The sequence below is a fragment of the Mus caroli genome, chromosome 13 (assembly GCF_900094665.2).
Source record: "Mus caroli chromosome 13, CAROLI_EIJ_v1.1, whole genome shotgun sequence".
Lineage (NCBI taxonomy): Eukaryota > Metazoa > Chordata > Mammalia > Rodentia > Muridae > Mus > Mus caroli.
Window position 1 is genome coordinate 19,318,852 of NC_034582.1, and position 15,378 is coordinate 19,334,229.

The 15,378-nt window shown below is 44.8% G+C and overlaps 1 protein-coding gene across 3 annotated transcripts in view; it reads right to left on the bottom strand.

The window, feature by feature from the left end:
- Nucleotides 1-10,248, bottom strand: part of LOC110308320 (butyrophilin subfamily 2 member A2) — a 13,011-nt gene extending 2,763 nt beyond the window's left edge. The window contains exons 1-7 of one of the 3 annotated variants that reach the window (XM_021180781.1): nt 10,086-10,248; nt 9,222-9,351; nt 7,476-7,823; nt 3,136-3,417; nt 2,148-2,321; nt 895-915; nt 778-804 (exon numbers count right to left, since the gene is read on the bottom strand). In XM_021180781.1, the coding sequence (XP_021036440.1) occupies nt 778-804; nt 895-915; nt 2,148-2,321; nt 3,136-3,417; nt 7,476-7,823; nt 9,222-9,306 (937 nt within the window). In that variant the 5' untranslated portion in view covers nt 9,307-9,351; nt 10,086-10,248. Of the gene's footprint in view, nt 1-777; nt 805-894; nt 916-2,147; nt 2,322-3,135; nt 3,418-7,475; nt 7,824-9,221; nt 9,352-10,026 lie in introns of all 3 variants that reach the window. The other 2 variants (XM_021180780.1, XM_021180782.1) reach the window with 2 other exon arrangements.
- Between the last annotated feature and the right edge of the window lie 5,130 nt (nt 10,249-15,378).

The window sequence follows — 15,378 nt, forward strand, 5'->3', positions numbered from 1 at the left end:
GTTCGAGGCCAGCCTGGTCTACAAAGTGAGTTCCAGGACAGCCAGGGCTATACAGAGAAACCCTGTCTCAAAAAAAAAAAAAAAAAAAAAAGAAGAAAAGGCATCTATGCCCTGGGCTCTCCCATTCACCTGATGCGCTGAGTGTTAGAGGTCTCCTGGGGGCAGGAAAACATTTTTGGACACCTAGTTATTATATCCCTGGTCAACCCCAGGAAACACATTGCTTTTTTGCCACAAGGATCCAAATGTACATTCTAACCACCTTTCAAGTAATAAATACCCAAGACAGAACTGTCTTCTTTCAAACTGACTCAGGATCCAAGAGCAAGAAATACTCTTGGCTGTCCTTTGTAGACCAGGCTGGCCTCAAACTCAGAGATCTGCCTGCCTCTGCCTCCCAAGTGCTGGGATTAAAGGCGTGCACCACCACGCCCGGCAAGAAATACTCTTGGGAGAGCTATCCTGTATGCTAGACCTCTGCTACTCATAAATTACCTTCTTCTGGAAAAAAGAAAAAGGAAGGAAGGAAGGAAGGAAGGAAGGAAGGAAGGAAGGAAGGAAGGAAAGAAGGAAGGGCCCATGAGAAGTATACTGTGGGGCTGATAGAAAGTTGTGGGGCTTCCCTGACCAAGCTAAAGTCCAATATTGGTGGGTCATGGCCAATGAAGCATTCTCAACTTGCCGCTTCCCGACTCCAGGGCCCTTGAGTCTTTTGTTCATGTCTTCCCTTAGTGAGGAAATCTCAGTGTATAAGAGATTGATGCCAGAGGCACTCACCAGCATGTAAGAGGGTTCGTCTCCATCCTAGAAGTGAGAGAGGTGAATGTCATGAGGTCATGCCTAAGCCAGCAGAACACAAACTGCAGAGACTAGTTCAGGGAAGGTTAAACTTACGCAGTTCCTCTTGAAGTTGCCCTGAAAAGGAGGCAAAGTACTGTACTCAGTAGGCAGCGGAGAGAATTTAGATTTGTCTTAAACAAAAGAGGGAGGGCTGGCTCTTGCTATAGCACTAAACCTTTAATTCCCACCTGAGAGGATTAATCTCAGTTGTGACATTGACAGGATTTAGAATCACTGTGGAAACAAATCTAGGTGTGTATGTGAGAGATGTTCTAGGTTAGTTAACCAATTTGATCACGGTGGCTCAGAAGGTAAGGGAGTTTCCTACAAAGCCTGAGTTCACTCTCTAAGACCCACAAAGGAAAGAACCAATTACCACAAACTGTCCTCTGATTTCTACATGCAGGCAATGGTGTGGCACCCTCCTCCAAATAAATAAATTAATAAATTAATAAATGTAATTTTAAAATGTTTAGGGTCTGAAGAGATGGCTTGGGGTTAAGAGCATTAGCTGCTTTTGCATAAGACACAGGTTCTATTTCCAGCACCTACATGGTAGCTTACAAACATCTGTAATTCCAGTACCAGGCTATCCAATGCCCCTTTCAGACCTCTGTGGGTACCAGGCACCCATACATTTAGGTAAAACATTCATATACATAAATGTAATTTTTTTATTTACTTAGTATGTGTATGTGTTTGTGTGTGTTTATGTGTACATGTGACAATTTAAAGGTGTGGAGGTCAGAGGACAACTTGTAGGAGATGGTTCTCTTCTTCTGCCATGTGGGTTCTGGGTATTGAATTCTGGGATGTCAGGCTTGGCAGCAAGTGTCTTTACATCTTGTTAACCCCTGTCATATAACTATCACCACAATGAAAACAGTGACTAATACAATACCCATTGCTGAGACTTGTCAGACAGCAGGTGAGTGAACAGTGTTAGGACTTGCTTTGACGGGGTTTGCTAGTGTTCATCAGTCAGTCCTGCTTGGAACCAAGGATTCAATGATGGCAGATTGACTCAAACGACCCAAAGGCTTAATTTGTTAGGATCTGAGAGTTCTGAGCACTTCTGCTGCACCTATGTATCCTCTATCTAGTTCAGAGGGTGGTGGTCTTTCTTTTCTTTTCCTCCTGTTGTTTCTTTCTTTCTTTTTTTTTTTTTTCAGATGTGATCTTATGTAGGTTAGGCTGGTTTTTGAACTCACTGTGTAGCTTTGGCTGGCCTTAAACTGAAACATGGTGAACTCTCCTACTCTACTCTTTTACTTTCTGAGTTCTTCCTCATCCCCCTAGTTCCTTACGTGCAGCTTCCTTCTCTTCATATTCAGCTTCTTTCTCAGCTGACAGAATAGATTTCTTCCTGCGGTGTTTCTTGACAAGGCAGATGCTTCCAGATGTGAGGAGAATCAGCATTACTACAGGCAGAGCGACAGCCACAGCCACCATCCACAGAGGAAGGCTGGGCACGAAAGATTCTGGAATGTCAGGCAGAGAAGGGCTGTGTCATGAGAGATAAAACGCTAGGGCTGAGAACACTCCTTGGGGGAAGTTTACCCAAAGAGCTTTCTCGGGTCCCAAATCTGGGGTCTCTCCCTCAGGAACAAGGATTGGAGAGAAATGATGGCTTTTTACTGGCTGACCTCTGACTGCTTTGGCTGGGGCTCAGGGGATTAAAACTACAGAATCACTCAGGGCTGCTATGGATGAATCCCGTGGATGCATGCCATGGATGAAACAAGGAAGTCAGGCTACAAAACCTCTACAGGCACCACCTTGCACAGGTCCCCAGCATTCTGGTCCAGATTCTTGTAATGCCTTCCTCCTTGCTCTGCTCTTGCAGCATGCGGTCTCTTCTCAACAGAAGTATAGGGATCCAGTTCATTACACATTAAACCCATTCCATGTGCTGGGTGTGGTAGTACGCAGCATACACCCAGCACTGGGGAGGCAGATTACCACAAGTTCAAGTCTAGTCAAGTATAAGTAGAGAGACTTGTCTATTCTCCTGCCCTGTCCTCCCAAGTGTGGGAGCTACAGGTATAAACCAACATAGCCACTATTCCTTGCTATTCTATCGCTGTTTATCTCTACTCATTCACATGGTTGGGACTAATTGATTTTCTTGTTTCAAGGGATAGGGCCTCAGTTCAGCTCCAGCCTCCAGCTCAGCAGAGCCAAAGATCCTTCCCCAGACCATCCTCTAGTCTCCCATCACTACTTCAGACGTCAACCTATTTGCCGAGGAGCCAATCTTTTCAGGACGCATCTCCAGAGGGCAGGGGAACTAACCTGGAATGAGAATCACACTTTCCACCTCCTGGCTGAGCAGAGTGTTGTTGACAGAGCAGGTCATGTTCCTCACAGAGCAGTCCCTGATGATTATAGTCATGGTGACTGTGAAGAGGCCTTCTCTGTCAGCTGTATACTCCTCCTCTAGGGCAGGTACAACTTCATCATAGGGGTCTCTCCACACAGCTCGGGGCTCTGGGTACCACCCTTCAGATGTGCACTCTAGCAAGATGCTCCCATCCTCAAGTGTCTTCATTTTAATAAGTGGCTCTGAGCCAAGGCCTGGGAGGAAAGACCAGGGCTCAGCTAAAAGAGTGGCTGGTTGGGTTCTAGTACTAGGGAGGCAGAAACAGGAGGATCTCTGCCGCAGACCCTCTGGGTCCCTGTGTCTGCGTAAACCGGGTCTCTAGAGTAGGTGGGCAAAGCTTAGGATTAATTTGACAAACAGAGACACACACAGGAGAGGTGTTGAATCTGAATGTAATTTTCTGGTTGAGCCTTAGACTTTTTATAATACAGAGTAACAGAATAAGGCACATTGAAGTTTTCCAGGTGCAAGAGGGGTGACTTCAAAAGGAACCAGATAAATGTTTACTCTAGAGATTATCACCCTGCTTCGGATCAGCCCTGTGTCAGGCAAGAGTTTCACACTTTATTGCTAATAGCACCAGGGGGGTTTAACTCTTGACAGGCCTCAAGAATAATGTAGTGTCACTGACCCCGAAATTCTCTAGGCCTTGTTAAATTTTATCTAGTCTGGAGAATTCTCATTATCAGGATAGTATATTAACTTGCTCTTGGCATGGAGTGTAGCTTGTGGTAAAATTTTTATCTCAGTGAGGATTTTTGTCTCTTTCTGCAGACAACTGAGTAAATGGCTGTGATTTATTGTTTTATTGTAGTGCTTAATTAGTTACTGAATGGGTTAAGCTCCTTGCTGCTATCTGGGATCTTGGAACACTGGGAGAGGCTTTAGCTAATTCAGAATACAATCTTAAAAGGCATTTACAATAAGGTAATACTAAATAGAGAGCACGTGGATCCATACACTAGATTAACATGGGAGCGGAAAATTAATTTTAGGGGAAACGCCAAACCCCAGGAGGGAATTTCTGTGGAACTCTTTTCCTCGTGGGCAGCTTCCAAGCTTTCGCTTGTCAAGCTGACCCAACTGGAGAGCTGGCTTTCGTCAGACTCCAGGAGGAGAGCTTCCTTGAAACTCTTTTCCTCGTGAACAGCTTTTAGGCATCTCTGCCTGACAGGCTGACTCCACCGGAGTGCCATGGCACATCTCTATGAGTTTGAGGCCAGCCTAGCCTACATGCAGGGTTTCAGTACAACCATGGATATATAGTGAGACCCTATCTCAAAATACAAACAAAAAAACAAACAAACAAAAAGAGTGGCTGGGCTAGGTATGTAGGTATGTAGCTCAGAAGCAGAGTACTTGTCTGGCATAAGAAAGGACTTGGGTTTGATCCGCAGCATCATAGAACAAGCAATAGTATTTCAGCGAGCATGTCTTAAGAAATCTGCTCTTAATGGTAGAAGCCAAGAAAAGGGAAGTACAAACTGGCTGGACCTAGAGACACTGAATATGCAGACTCCTGCAGCCTCCGCTCTGTGGCAGTGAAAAGATGGCGGGAGGAACAAGCAGGAAGGAGGAAAGAGATGATGAATAGGAAAAAAGGCCTTGATGTTAGAGAAGGGACCACTGTTCCAACTGAGCTGGAGGCTCTTCAAGAGCAAAGGATTCCATCACATTCTCCACTGTGCTCTGCTTTAGGGCTCATCACAGCCTAGATATCTACATTGTCTCCTTAAAAGACTTGTTGTGTCACTGTTTCTGACAGAGACTCTAATTGTCTCACTTTTAAGTAGGTATGTTCAGTCCAACCAAAAAAGGTCAACTCAGAACTTCACTTTGTGCTCTGTGCAAAAGCATCTCAATTGCTTTAGCCTTGTGACATTCTAGAGTAATACAAGAATTTGTCAGGATGCCACAATCTTAATGAGGCTTTCTTTCTTTAAGACACTGTCCTTTCTATCTTTCAGGGTTCCCCATCTCTCATGGCCAAACAGAGGGAAGGCAATGGCTCCCAGCTGTGCGCTAACCACAAGGGCTGCCACCACAGAGCTGAGTCTTGACAGTCAGAGGTGTTTACCTCCTGGGACTCACTCAAGTAGGTACTCTATAGTGCTCCCCCAAATTCACCTATTAGGGAGATATGAATACACCTGATGTAGTCAAAACAGTGTCACCATTCAATGTATGTCATTAAAAGGTTATCCTAGAAGCCTTCTGCTGAAGAGAACACTAGGCATGACAAACTTTTAGATGTGTGGTTGTGGGACATTTCTGTTGCTTTAGGCATGCCCCACTAACGTTTATTGATGATTTATTTTGTTAAGCTTACTCAATATATTATACCAAAGAAAGGAGAATAAATCATTCAATAAACTGAAGTCCCACGCTTTGCGCTCTATTTTATTTTTTGTTGTTTGTTTGTTTGAGATAGGACCTCACTATATAGTTCAGGTTGGCCTCAAACTCACAGAAATCCTTCTGCCTCATCCTTTGGGTGTTAAGATTTCAAGCATATGCTACCACATGGGGCTATTCAACTTGATTTTTCTGTTTGTTTTTGAGACAGAAATCTCAGGCAGCTCACGCTAGCCTCCAGCTGGCTATGCAGGTGAGGATGACATTGAACTCCTGATCCTCTTGGTTCCACGTCCCAAGTGCTGGAGTGGGAGCATAGCTATGTGCCATGATGTGGAGATCTTCAATTTGATTTTGCCCAGGAAACAAAGCCATAGACACCCAGCCTCACTCAGAAAACTTGATGTGGAATAAGATTCAAAATAACTTGGCCAGCCAGACCTATATTTGAGAGATCCTGTCTCAAACAACAACAAAAACAACAACTCCCAAACAATCCAACAAAAACAAACAAACAAAATCCCCACAAGACTTGGCAATCTGAACAAAATAATTTTATAAAACATTCCATTGGGTTCAGAGACAACAGACTTAAGGATGAAATTACCTAGCCAATCGATCCAACAAACAAACTATGAATGAATAAATGAAGAGCTGGAGAGATGGCTCAGTGGTTAAGAGCACAGACTGCTCTTCCAGAGGTCTTGGGTTCAATTTCTAGCAACCACATGGTGGCTCACAAACATCTGTAATGGGAGCTGATGCCCTCTTCTGGTGTCTCTGAAGAGAGCCACTGTGCATTCACACACATAAAATAAATACATAAAAAAATAAAGCAAAGGGTGCTGGGAAGATACAGCACTTGCTATAGTGCTTTGGATGCTTAGATGCTCAGCAGATATCCAGAAGCTTAGGTGGTCTCTTGTCTAAAACCCTAGCCCTGAGGCAGGGGATGAAGAGACACGAAGATCCTGGTGGCTACTTGGCCAGGCAGGAGAGCAGAGCAGAGAGATCAAAGTTCATCAAGAGACCCTGTCTCAAAAACTAAGTTGGAAAGTGACTGAGAAAGACACCTTTGGCTACTATTAGCATATACACCAGTAAGAACACACACACCATCTAGTTATACATTTTATAGCACTCTAATTCAGAGCAGGGCAAGTCAGTGCACCATGCTTACAGGGAAAGAGTTGGGGTTCCTGGAAACCACAAGCACCACTAACCAATCCTGAAGTTCTACTGTGAAAAGGATCAGGTTACAAGTGTCAGGAAACCTTCCTCCCTAAGAAATCATAGCTCCCTTTCTGCATGTCCAGTTTAATTGCCAATTCTATCATGAAGCATTGTAAAATGCTCCGGGTAGTCCTCTTACTCTGTTCCTCTATGGGGCCACCAGTCTTAGTATATAATTCCGCTGCTCTCCTTAATACTGACATTATCTGTTTACGTGTCAATTGCTTTCTTTACAATTATTACAAGGAGAAATGGGGAAAAGCGCAAGGCAAGGTTAGCTGAGGATGGTGAAGTTTGTGATACAGTTTGTAATCCCAGTACTTGGTAGGGAGGAAGGAAGATCAGAAGTTCAAGGTCACTGTCAGCAACAAAGTGAGTTTAAGCCTGGTCTGAACTATAAAACTAATATTAACCAGTGGAATGCCTGTTGTGGTTTGGGGAGGCAATGCTTGTTTATCTTAAGTACCCCTGCATATTTCTAACAGTGCCTGTCACTCAAGAAGCAATGGCCACAGCTTAGCAGAGCTCATTCAGGTGGACTCAAGAAGCAACCCTCCCTATGTAAAGGAGATTACAGGCAAGAAATGTGCTAGTCTGTGATGAGAGAAATTTCCCCCAAAAGAATCACACTGGGAAAAGTCAACAAAGGAAGACAGTGACTTACTCGCCACCATAAGCTTCATGGTTGCCTGGTCATAGGACCTGCCTTCCTGGAAGTAACAGCAGTAGATGCCATTGTCGTAGGCTGTGACATTGTGGATAATGAGTGCAACTCTTCCCTTGCTGATGTCTGTGCTCATGAAGGTGGTTCTTCCTCGGTATGCCACCATCTGCTCCTCTGGTCTCTCTTGATGACCTCTGTACACCAGCACTGCAGGGAAGAAACGCCACCGGAACCACCGTACCTCCATCTCTTCTGCATTTCTCTCTGGTGACAGGTGGCAGTGTAGTGTGGTATTCTCTCCTACCATGGCCAGGATGGGCTCAGCTGGTCCTATGACAGTAAACTGGGCTGTTTGACAAAGGGGGGCAATCAGACAGGAACTATAGTTGTTTTACTTAACTCATGAGGTTTGTTTTTGTTGTTGTTTGTTTTGATTCTGTAGTTCCCAAGAGTGAAATTTTTAGTGACAGTTTTATGTCATAATGTCATACACCACTCAAGCTATGGTCTGGACACTGTCCTGGCTAGTTTTAACTGTTAGCTCCACTTGACATAACCTAGAATTATCTCCTAAGAGAATCCAAATTGAGAAACTGCTTAAGTCACTGGCCTGTGGGCATCTTGGTGGGAGAGTGTCTTAGTTGTTAATTGCAACAATGTTAAGGCCACCCACACCATTCTGTAGGCAGGGGGTCCTGACCTACATGAAAGTCTGTTAGAAGCCAACAAGCAGTATCTTCCATGGACTATTCTACACTTCTTTGGCAATGAAGTTAATTCCTTGATTGGAGGTAACACTGTGTGGGATAGCAAGCAGGCCTGCCTTCAAATTCCTATCTTGACTTCCCGCAGTGATGGACTGTGGCTTGCATTTGTACCTAATTAAACACTTCCCTTTCCTAAGTTGCTTTTTGACAGCGTATTTATCACAGCAACAGAAATGAAAGGCCACAGGGGTTTCCTAGTGGGCTGGTAGTTGTGGCTGGTGGGCAGCATTTCTGGGAACAATCCAGGGAGGCTGCAAATATTTCAGGAACAAAACACTACCCATGTGTGTGATGCACACCCATGATCCCAACACTGAGGAGATGGAGGCTGGAAGATCAGCTCTTCAAAGTTATGTTCAGCTTTATAGCAAGTTCAAGCCCAGTCATGAACAAAAACAAAATAAAACCAGAACCGATATGACCAGAACGTGGCAGTTGCCCTGAGCATACAGTATAGATCCAATGCTCAGAGAGACTTGTTCTTCAGTCCAATGCCTGAGTGTGGCACAGACCCAGGGTTCCAACCATAGCCAGTGCATGCTAGGCAAGCACTCTACCAAGTGAGCCACATTCCTAGCCCCCTTGTTTTGTTTCCTGAGATAGCATCTTATTATGTACCCCTGGCAGGCCTTGAATTCCTGGCAGTCTTGTCTCAGCCTCCTAAGTTTATAGGTGTGTACCACCACACCTGGCAAGGCATTTATATTAATATTTGATAATATGGTGTTAGACAAAATATATCATTCAAATCTACGTCATCTATTTTTAACTCTGTTGAATGTTGCCACTTGGACATTTACAGATCTCCTTTGATGCTCTAGCTACATTTCTGTAGGACAAAATTGGGATAAATCCAGTGTCCTCATTCAGAAAGATGAGCCAACACAGCTGCAGTCCCTATTCCTGTCTCTGTCTATCAGGAGAACTGTGGCCACTGCTTTCTGAAAAACTGATAGGAGCAAGAAGCCTACAGCTGTACCTGAGACCAGCACAAACAGGCTGAGGACCAAGAAGAAGAGAAGGGAGGCTAATGGGCAAGAACGCAGGGAAGTCGTAGGCTCCATAGGTCTTCAGGACAGAGTCACCTAGGTCACGTGTGGACAGAAAACCTAGAAGTACAGAGGATAAATCACCCACGGTTCTCATGTACATGACACCTTTTTGTCCCTATGCTGGTCTCATGAGCACTCAGACTTCTGCCTTAGATGGACTCTTGCCCTATGGAACTGGTTATACCTTAATAGGTGGATTCACCAAACATTCTATTAAACAAATAACATAAACACCAGGCAGGCAGTTTTCTGCTGTCTTAGGCTCAGTTGTCTTTCCAGAGTCCAGTTTCTTCAGCTGTCATTTGATATTCTTCCCCCTCCCTCCTCCTCTTCCTTTCTTCTTGGGCTTTCCTCCTCCTCCTCCCCCCTCCTCTTCCTCTGCCTTCCCTTGTTCTCTCTCTCCAGCCCCTTCCCTCCTCTTCCTCAACCTCCGGGTCTTTCTCCTACTTCTCTACCCAGTTCTTCCTCCTCTTTCCTCCTTCCCTCCTCCCAAGCCTTCTTCCCTTCCTCCTCCCCTCCCCCCTCGCCTTCCCTGTACTCCCTCCTCCTGGTGAACCTCAGGTAAAACTGGGTAGGTGAGACTACCCCTCCCCCAAGGTGTTCTTTCCAGAGTCAAAGCTCTGGCTTTTCCCTCCCAGCAGCCTGTGTTGTGACACCCCACCCCCACCACCCCCACCCCCTACTCCTACGGCCCCTGCTAGGACTCGGAGCGCTCCCCATCCCCTTCCCTACCTTCTAGAATTAACTGCGTTTTCTTTTCTTCTCTGACCCTCAAATGCTGATTATTTTGCCTTTTCTCTACTCTCCAACTTGTCGCTGAGCACAGTCGCCACCAGAGAACAAACTGCTACAGTAGAGAGGAAGGAACTTTCTGCTCTCTATTACTTGCAAAGTGCGGGGACTCGTGACAGCATACCTCGGCGGACCCACTCCGCGTGCAAGTCTCACAATTTCCACTAAGCAGTTCAGAGCCCGGGATTGGCCTGCCTTGAGTCAGCCAATAGTATTCCTATGGCTAGCAGTCACTTGTTACTAGGTAGCATACACAGAAACAATCTTTTCTCCCTCCTGTCTTCCTTTCCCTTGTGCCCCTTTCTTCCCTTCCCTCTTATTGCTTCCCTTTCATGCGTTCCTTTCTTCCCTTCTTCTTCCCACTTGAGAGGTCCTAGAGTTGGGTTTGGTGTCCAGAGGCCTCATCTCTGTGTGTTGAAGTGTGTGTGAAGAAGGGAGTAAGGGAGCCAGATGCAATCCGGGTGTGCTGACTCACACCTTTAATCCCAGCACTCAAACTCTCTGAGTTCAAGGCCAGCCTGGTCTACAGAGTGAGTTCCAGGACAGCCAGGGCTACACACAGAAACTCTATCTCAAAATCCAAAAAAAGGAAAAGGTGGTGGTGGAGAGCAAGACTCAGAATGAGCAGTAGAAATGGGTTACACTTGCTATGATCTCAGTAATGACCTTATTCCCTTCAGACTGTGTATTGGTCTGCTGTCTCAATTCTGTTTCTTCTCCCTTGCAGTAGACTACCCTTGGCTGGTTTTTCAGCAGTCTGTCACGATCTATGAGGATTCTTTTGATTGTCTTCAGAGACCTAAGAGTCATCAAGAGACAAAACTCTTTCCAGTTAGAAGCAGCCAGATCAAGTTGATGCCTATTTCCTAAATGGTTGTAAGGTATCTAGTGTGGTCACAGCAAGCTTAGAGGTCATTGAACCTCCCTGTCTCATAAACAACAGCTCTTAAAAACAGGAATTAAAACAAGACTTTGATGACTGTTTTTTAAAAAAGGGCATTTGAATGGTGTCTCTGGCCCTTGTTGAACATGACATTTTGAACTTCTAGAAGGATCATGTATGTTTGAGCAGAAGTTTTCTTTTTAAATGATCTTATTTTATGCATTTTATATGTGTGAGTATGTGCCACATGTGTGAGGTTGTATGGGGCGGGGGGGGGGGGGGGGGGGGGGGGGGGGGGGGGGGGGGGGGGTGTGGGGGTGTGTGTGTGTGGCCTCCCTTCCCCCAGCCTGGAACCTGCTTGCTCAAGGGTGGAGCTTCCTGCTCATTCGTCCTGCCACGCCTACTGCTGGACCCTGCCGTTGCTGCTTGGAAGAGGCACACACATGTTCGTGTTTGTCCTGCTACTGGACCCTGAGTTACTTGGCGGGAAATCGGGTTCCCTCCCCCTTCCTTTATAACTGAGTGTCTGGAAATAGTAAAACTGAGCTTTGATCAGAATGTTGTCTTAGCTCCATTCTTTCTTCCGCCCCATCTAGATTCCTCTCTTTTCAGCTCGAACTGTCATTCTCAGTTGAACCGTTCGTGTTGTGGACTGTGGGCAGGCCGCAACAGGGGGGGGAGGAGGGGTACAGAAAAAGACATGAAATCCCCTGCAACTCAGTTGCACTCAATGCTGTGGGTGCTGGGAGTAAAACTCCTGGGCCTCTGGAAAAGCACTAAGTAGTTTTAACCACTGAGTATAGCTCCAGCCCATGGGAGATTTTTTAAAATTAAAGAACAAAATCTTAGCACTGTCTACTCCCTTAAGAGTTAATCAAGCTAGGTGTGACTTTAATCCCATGCCTTTAATTCCAGCATGCAGAGGTAGAGACAGGCCTATGAGTTTGACATCAGCCATGGCTAGTAAGACCCTGTCTCAAAAGAGTTAATCCAAGAATGCCTGGCAATCATCTGGACAGGAAAACCTGCCTCAGGAAAGCTGTCTGTTGAGGAGACTTTAAGAAATAGTATAAAAGCTGCCTTAAGAAGTAAATTGGGCCAGGAGTGGTGGTGCGCGCCTTTAATCCCAGCACTTGGGAGGCAGAGGCAGGCAGATTTCTGAGTTCGAGGCCAGCCTGGTCTACAGAGTGAGTTCCAGGACAGCCAGGGCTACACTGAGAAACCCATTTCTTCATTCCTGAGAGTGTTTTCTTCCACAATGGTCTGTCTACTATCAGCTCCCCAGTACTCCTACCTAACCTTGTAATAAACTCCATTTTTCTTCTACATTACACTTCCTATAGACATCTGAATTCTTTTGGAGAAATCACAAAGCTCAGGGGAGCTAGAAAGTATGCAGAGAGAGGCCCTTGCAACAGAGAGACAGCTCACTAGTAGAGTATGTGCCTAGTGTCTCTGAGTCTATTGCTTTAATCTCCAGTATTGCAACAAAAACTTCCATATATTTGTCTGGCAAGATGACTCATTAAAGGTTTCTGTCTCTAAGCCTGATAGCCTGAGTTAGAACTCTGACTCATGTGATAGGAGAGAACTAACTCAAGCAAGTTGTCTTTTGACTTCCCCTGAAAATATGTTTCCAATATGCTTATTATTGTCCTAGGTCTATTTAATGAGTCATAGCTTTTGATTCCTCACTAGAAATAAAAGATCTCAGATGTAGTGTAGAATATACATTTCAAAGTTGGGAAATAGGCCACTGGGCATGTCTGTGGGAAGTTATCTTGTTTGTGTTAATTGAAGTGAAAAGGCCCGCCCACTATGGGTGGCACCATTTCTTATACAGAGGCTCTGAGACTATAAATAAGAGTGCAGAAAGTGATTTGAGAAGTGACATTAATGCATTCTTTGCTCTGTATCTCTAATTATAGATATGATATGATCTGCTCCCTGAAGCCCCTGCTGCTATGACTTCTCTGAGCTAAACTATGAACTAAGACAAACCTTTAAGTTGCTTTTGCATTTTATCATAGAGACAGAAAATAAACTAAGACAAAAGTTAAGGGTAAATAAGAATGATATTCTTCCCTGCTTCTTTCCATCTCCTGACAGTGATTTGCCACTCTGTCTTTCAGACAATCCCGATCCCTTGAAATACACAAATGTGGAAGAGATAAGCAGCTTGCTTCAGGGCTTGTCTGATAAGGGTTGGGACTTAAGAATCTGTAGGCCCTGGGTATCTAAAAACAAAGACCCAGAAAAACTAGATATTATGAAGTAAAACTTCTTCAATTCTTCATGTTGGCCTCTTTGAAACAAAGAGAAACAGAATGCACACCAACTTTCACTGTCTACCGGAAACGACTAGTCCAAGATCAACCTAACCTTTTGAGAATCCTGTCACACCCATCAGTGCCTAACAGGAGCGGTGTTTGGTAAAACGCCGGTGTGGACCAATGAGTAATGTATTTTCCTTCCCCAAATGAATTTTTCATGTTTTTACATTATATTTTTACATTCAGGAGTGTAGCTTGCTGGTGTCTGTGAATTCATGGTGTGGTTCTTATGCTCAGGTTCCACTGGATCTAGACATTGCCACTGCCTCTCCCACAAGAATGGCAGGGTTCCTGTGTCCTCTTTTTTTTTTTTTTTGGTTTTTTTCGAGACAGGGTTTCTCTGTATAGTCCTGGCTGTCCTGGAACTCACTTTGTAGACCAGGCTGGCCTCAAACTCAGAAATCTGCCTGCCTCTGCCTCCCGAGTGCTGGGATTAAAGGCCTGCGCCACCACGCCCGGCTTCCTGTGTCCTCTTTTCTCAAATAAAATAAAACTTAAAAAAAAAAAAAGAGTGTAGCTTGAAGTATTTTGTATTTAAGAAGATTTAGATTTATTTTATTTATTTGTACAGAATATTTTGCTTGCATGTATGGTTGCCTATGGGGCCAGAAAGAGACATCAGATTCCCTGGAGTTGGAGTTACACAGTTATGAGCCATCATTTAAGTGCTGGGAAACAAATCTGGGTCGTAGCCATTGAGCAATCGCTCCAGCTCAATGTTTTATGTTTGTTGAGATGAAGTCTTATGTAGCTCAAGCCAGCCTTAAACGCCTTGAAGAGATCTTCCCATCTCTGCCTTCCAAGCGTTGAGATTATTGGCCATGGGAAGGTTTTCATATAATTTTTTTCCAGTCTGGTTTTAAGCATTTTTCCCCCCCAAGAAGCCAAAAAGAGCCGGGCGGTGGTGGTACACGCCTTTAATCCCAGCACTTGAGAGGCAAAGGCAGGAGGATTTCTGAGTTCGAGGCCAGCCTGGTCTACAAAGTGAGTTCCAGGACAGCCAGGGCTCTCTCTGTAGACCAGTCTGGCCTCAAATTCACAAAGATCTGCCTGCCTCTGCCTCACCAGTGATTAGCTTTCACTTATACATCTGTAATTTCGATAATGTTATGAATTGTAATGTAAATATCGGATATGCAGGTTGTCTGATATGCGACCAACAAGAAAAGGTCCCCAAAGGGGTCTCAGACTGTAGGCGGAGAACCTCTTGCTTAAAGCAAGAAAAAGGCAGAAATGCCAAGATTAACATATGAAAGAAGCCCATTTGCCTTGACCCGCGGGAGACCCTTCTTTATCTGGGCTTTATCTTGCGTACAGAACTCTTGAAAGCGAAATGCAAATGCGAGGGGCGGGCACCATCCGACCTTTAAAAGACTGCTCTGCGAGCCTGCATGTTTTTGATCTTTCCTCTGCTTACTACTCCGCTTTCACTTGAGGAGTACTTTTCTTTTCTTAATAAACTGTTTCTATTTCTGTTTCTAACCACGTGTCTCCTGGCTCAGCACTATTGAGACTCTTTCCCTACATCCTTCTTTAGTGTCTCAGACCTCCATAGAGAAATATTTCCTCATTTCCTCTCCTCCAGGGGGATGCTGGATCCTTCAGTTTTGCCTACCCTGTTGTTTTTCTCTAAAGAGCTAATAAAATGAGAGTATTCTTCTCATTCAAAGATTATTTTATTAATGGGACGAAGACACAGAAAGAGATGTTTCCCTAGTAACATCAGTGCTCTCAGCTGGGTCTCTTTTATACAGTCCTGGGCCTAGTTCATGACTCAATCCAACTCAACCCAAAGAAGAAAATTCCTTAGTCATTTGCATGCCAACCTGATCTAGAAATTTCCTCATCGACACTCCACTGATCATTCTAGAGCATATCAAGTTGACAGTTAGAACAGACCATCACAGCGTCTTTATCACCAGTCCTAGAGTCACTTTTTCCTCTCAATCACTTCCACCATTCTGCTTTTCCCATCTCTCCTTCCTCATCCTCATTCTTTCACCACATCTAACACAGCTCTTTCCTTCTTTCCTGCTTCCCTCTCACTTACTTTCCCTCCCTCTTGTTGCCACCCTC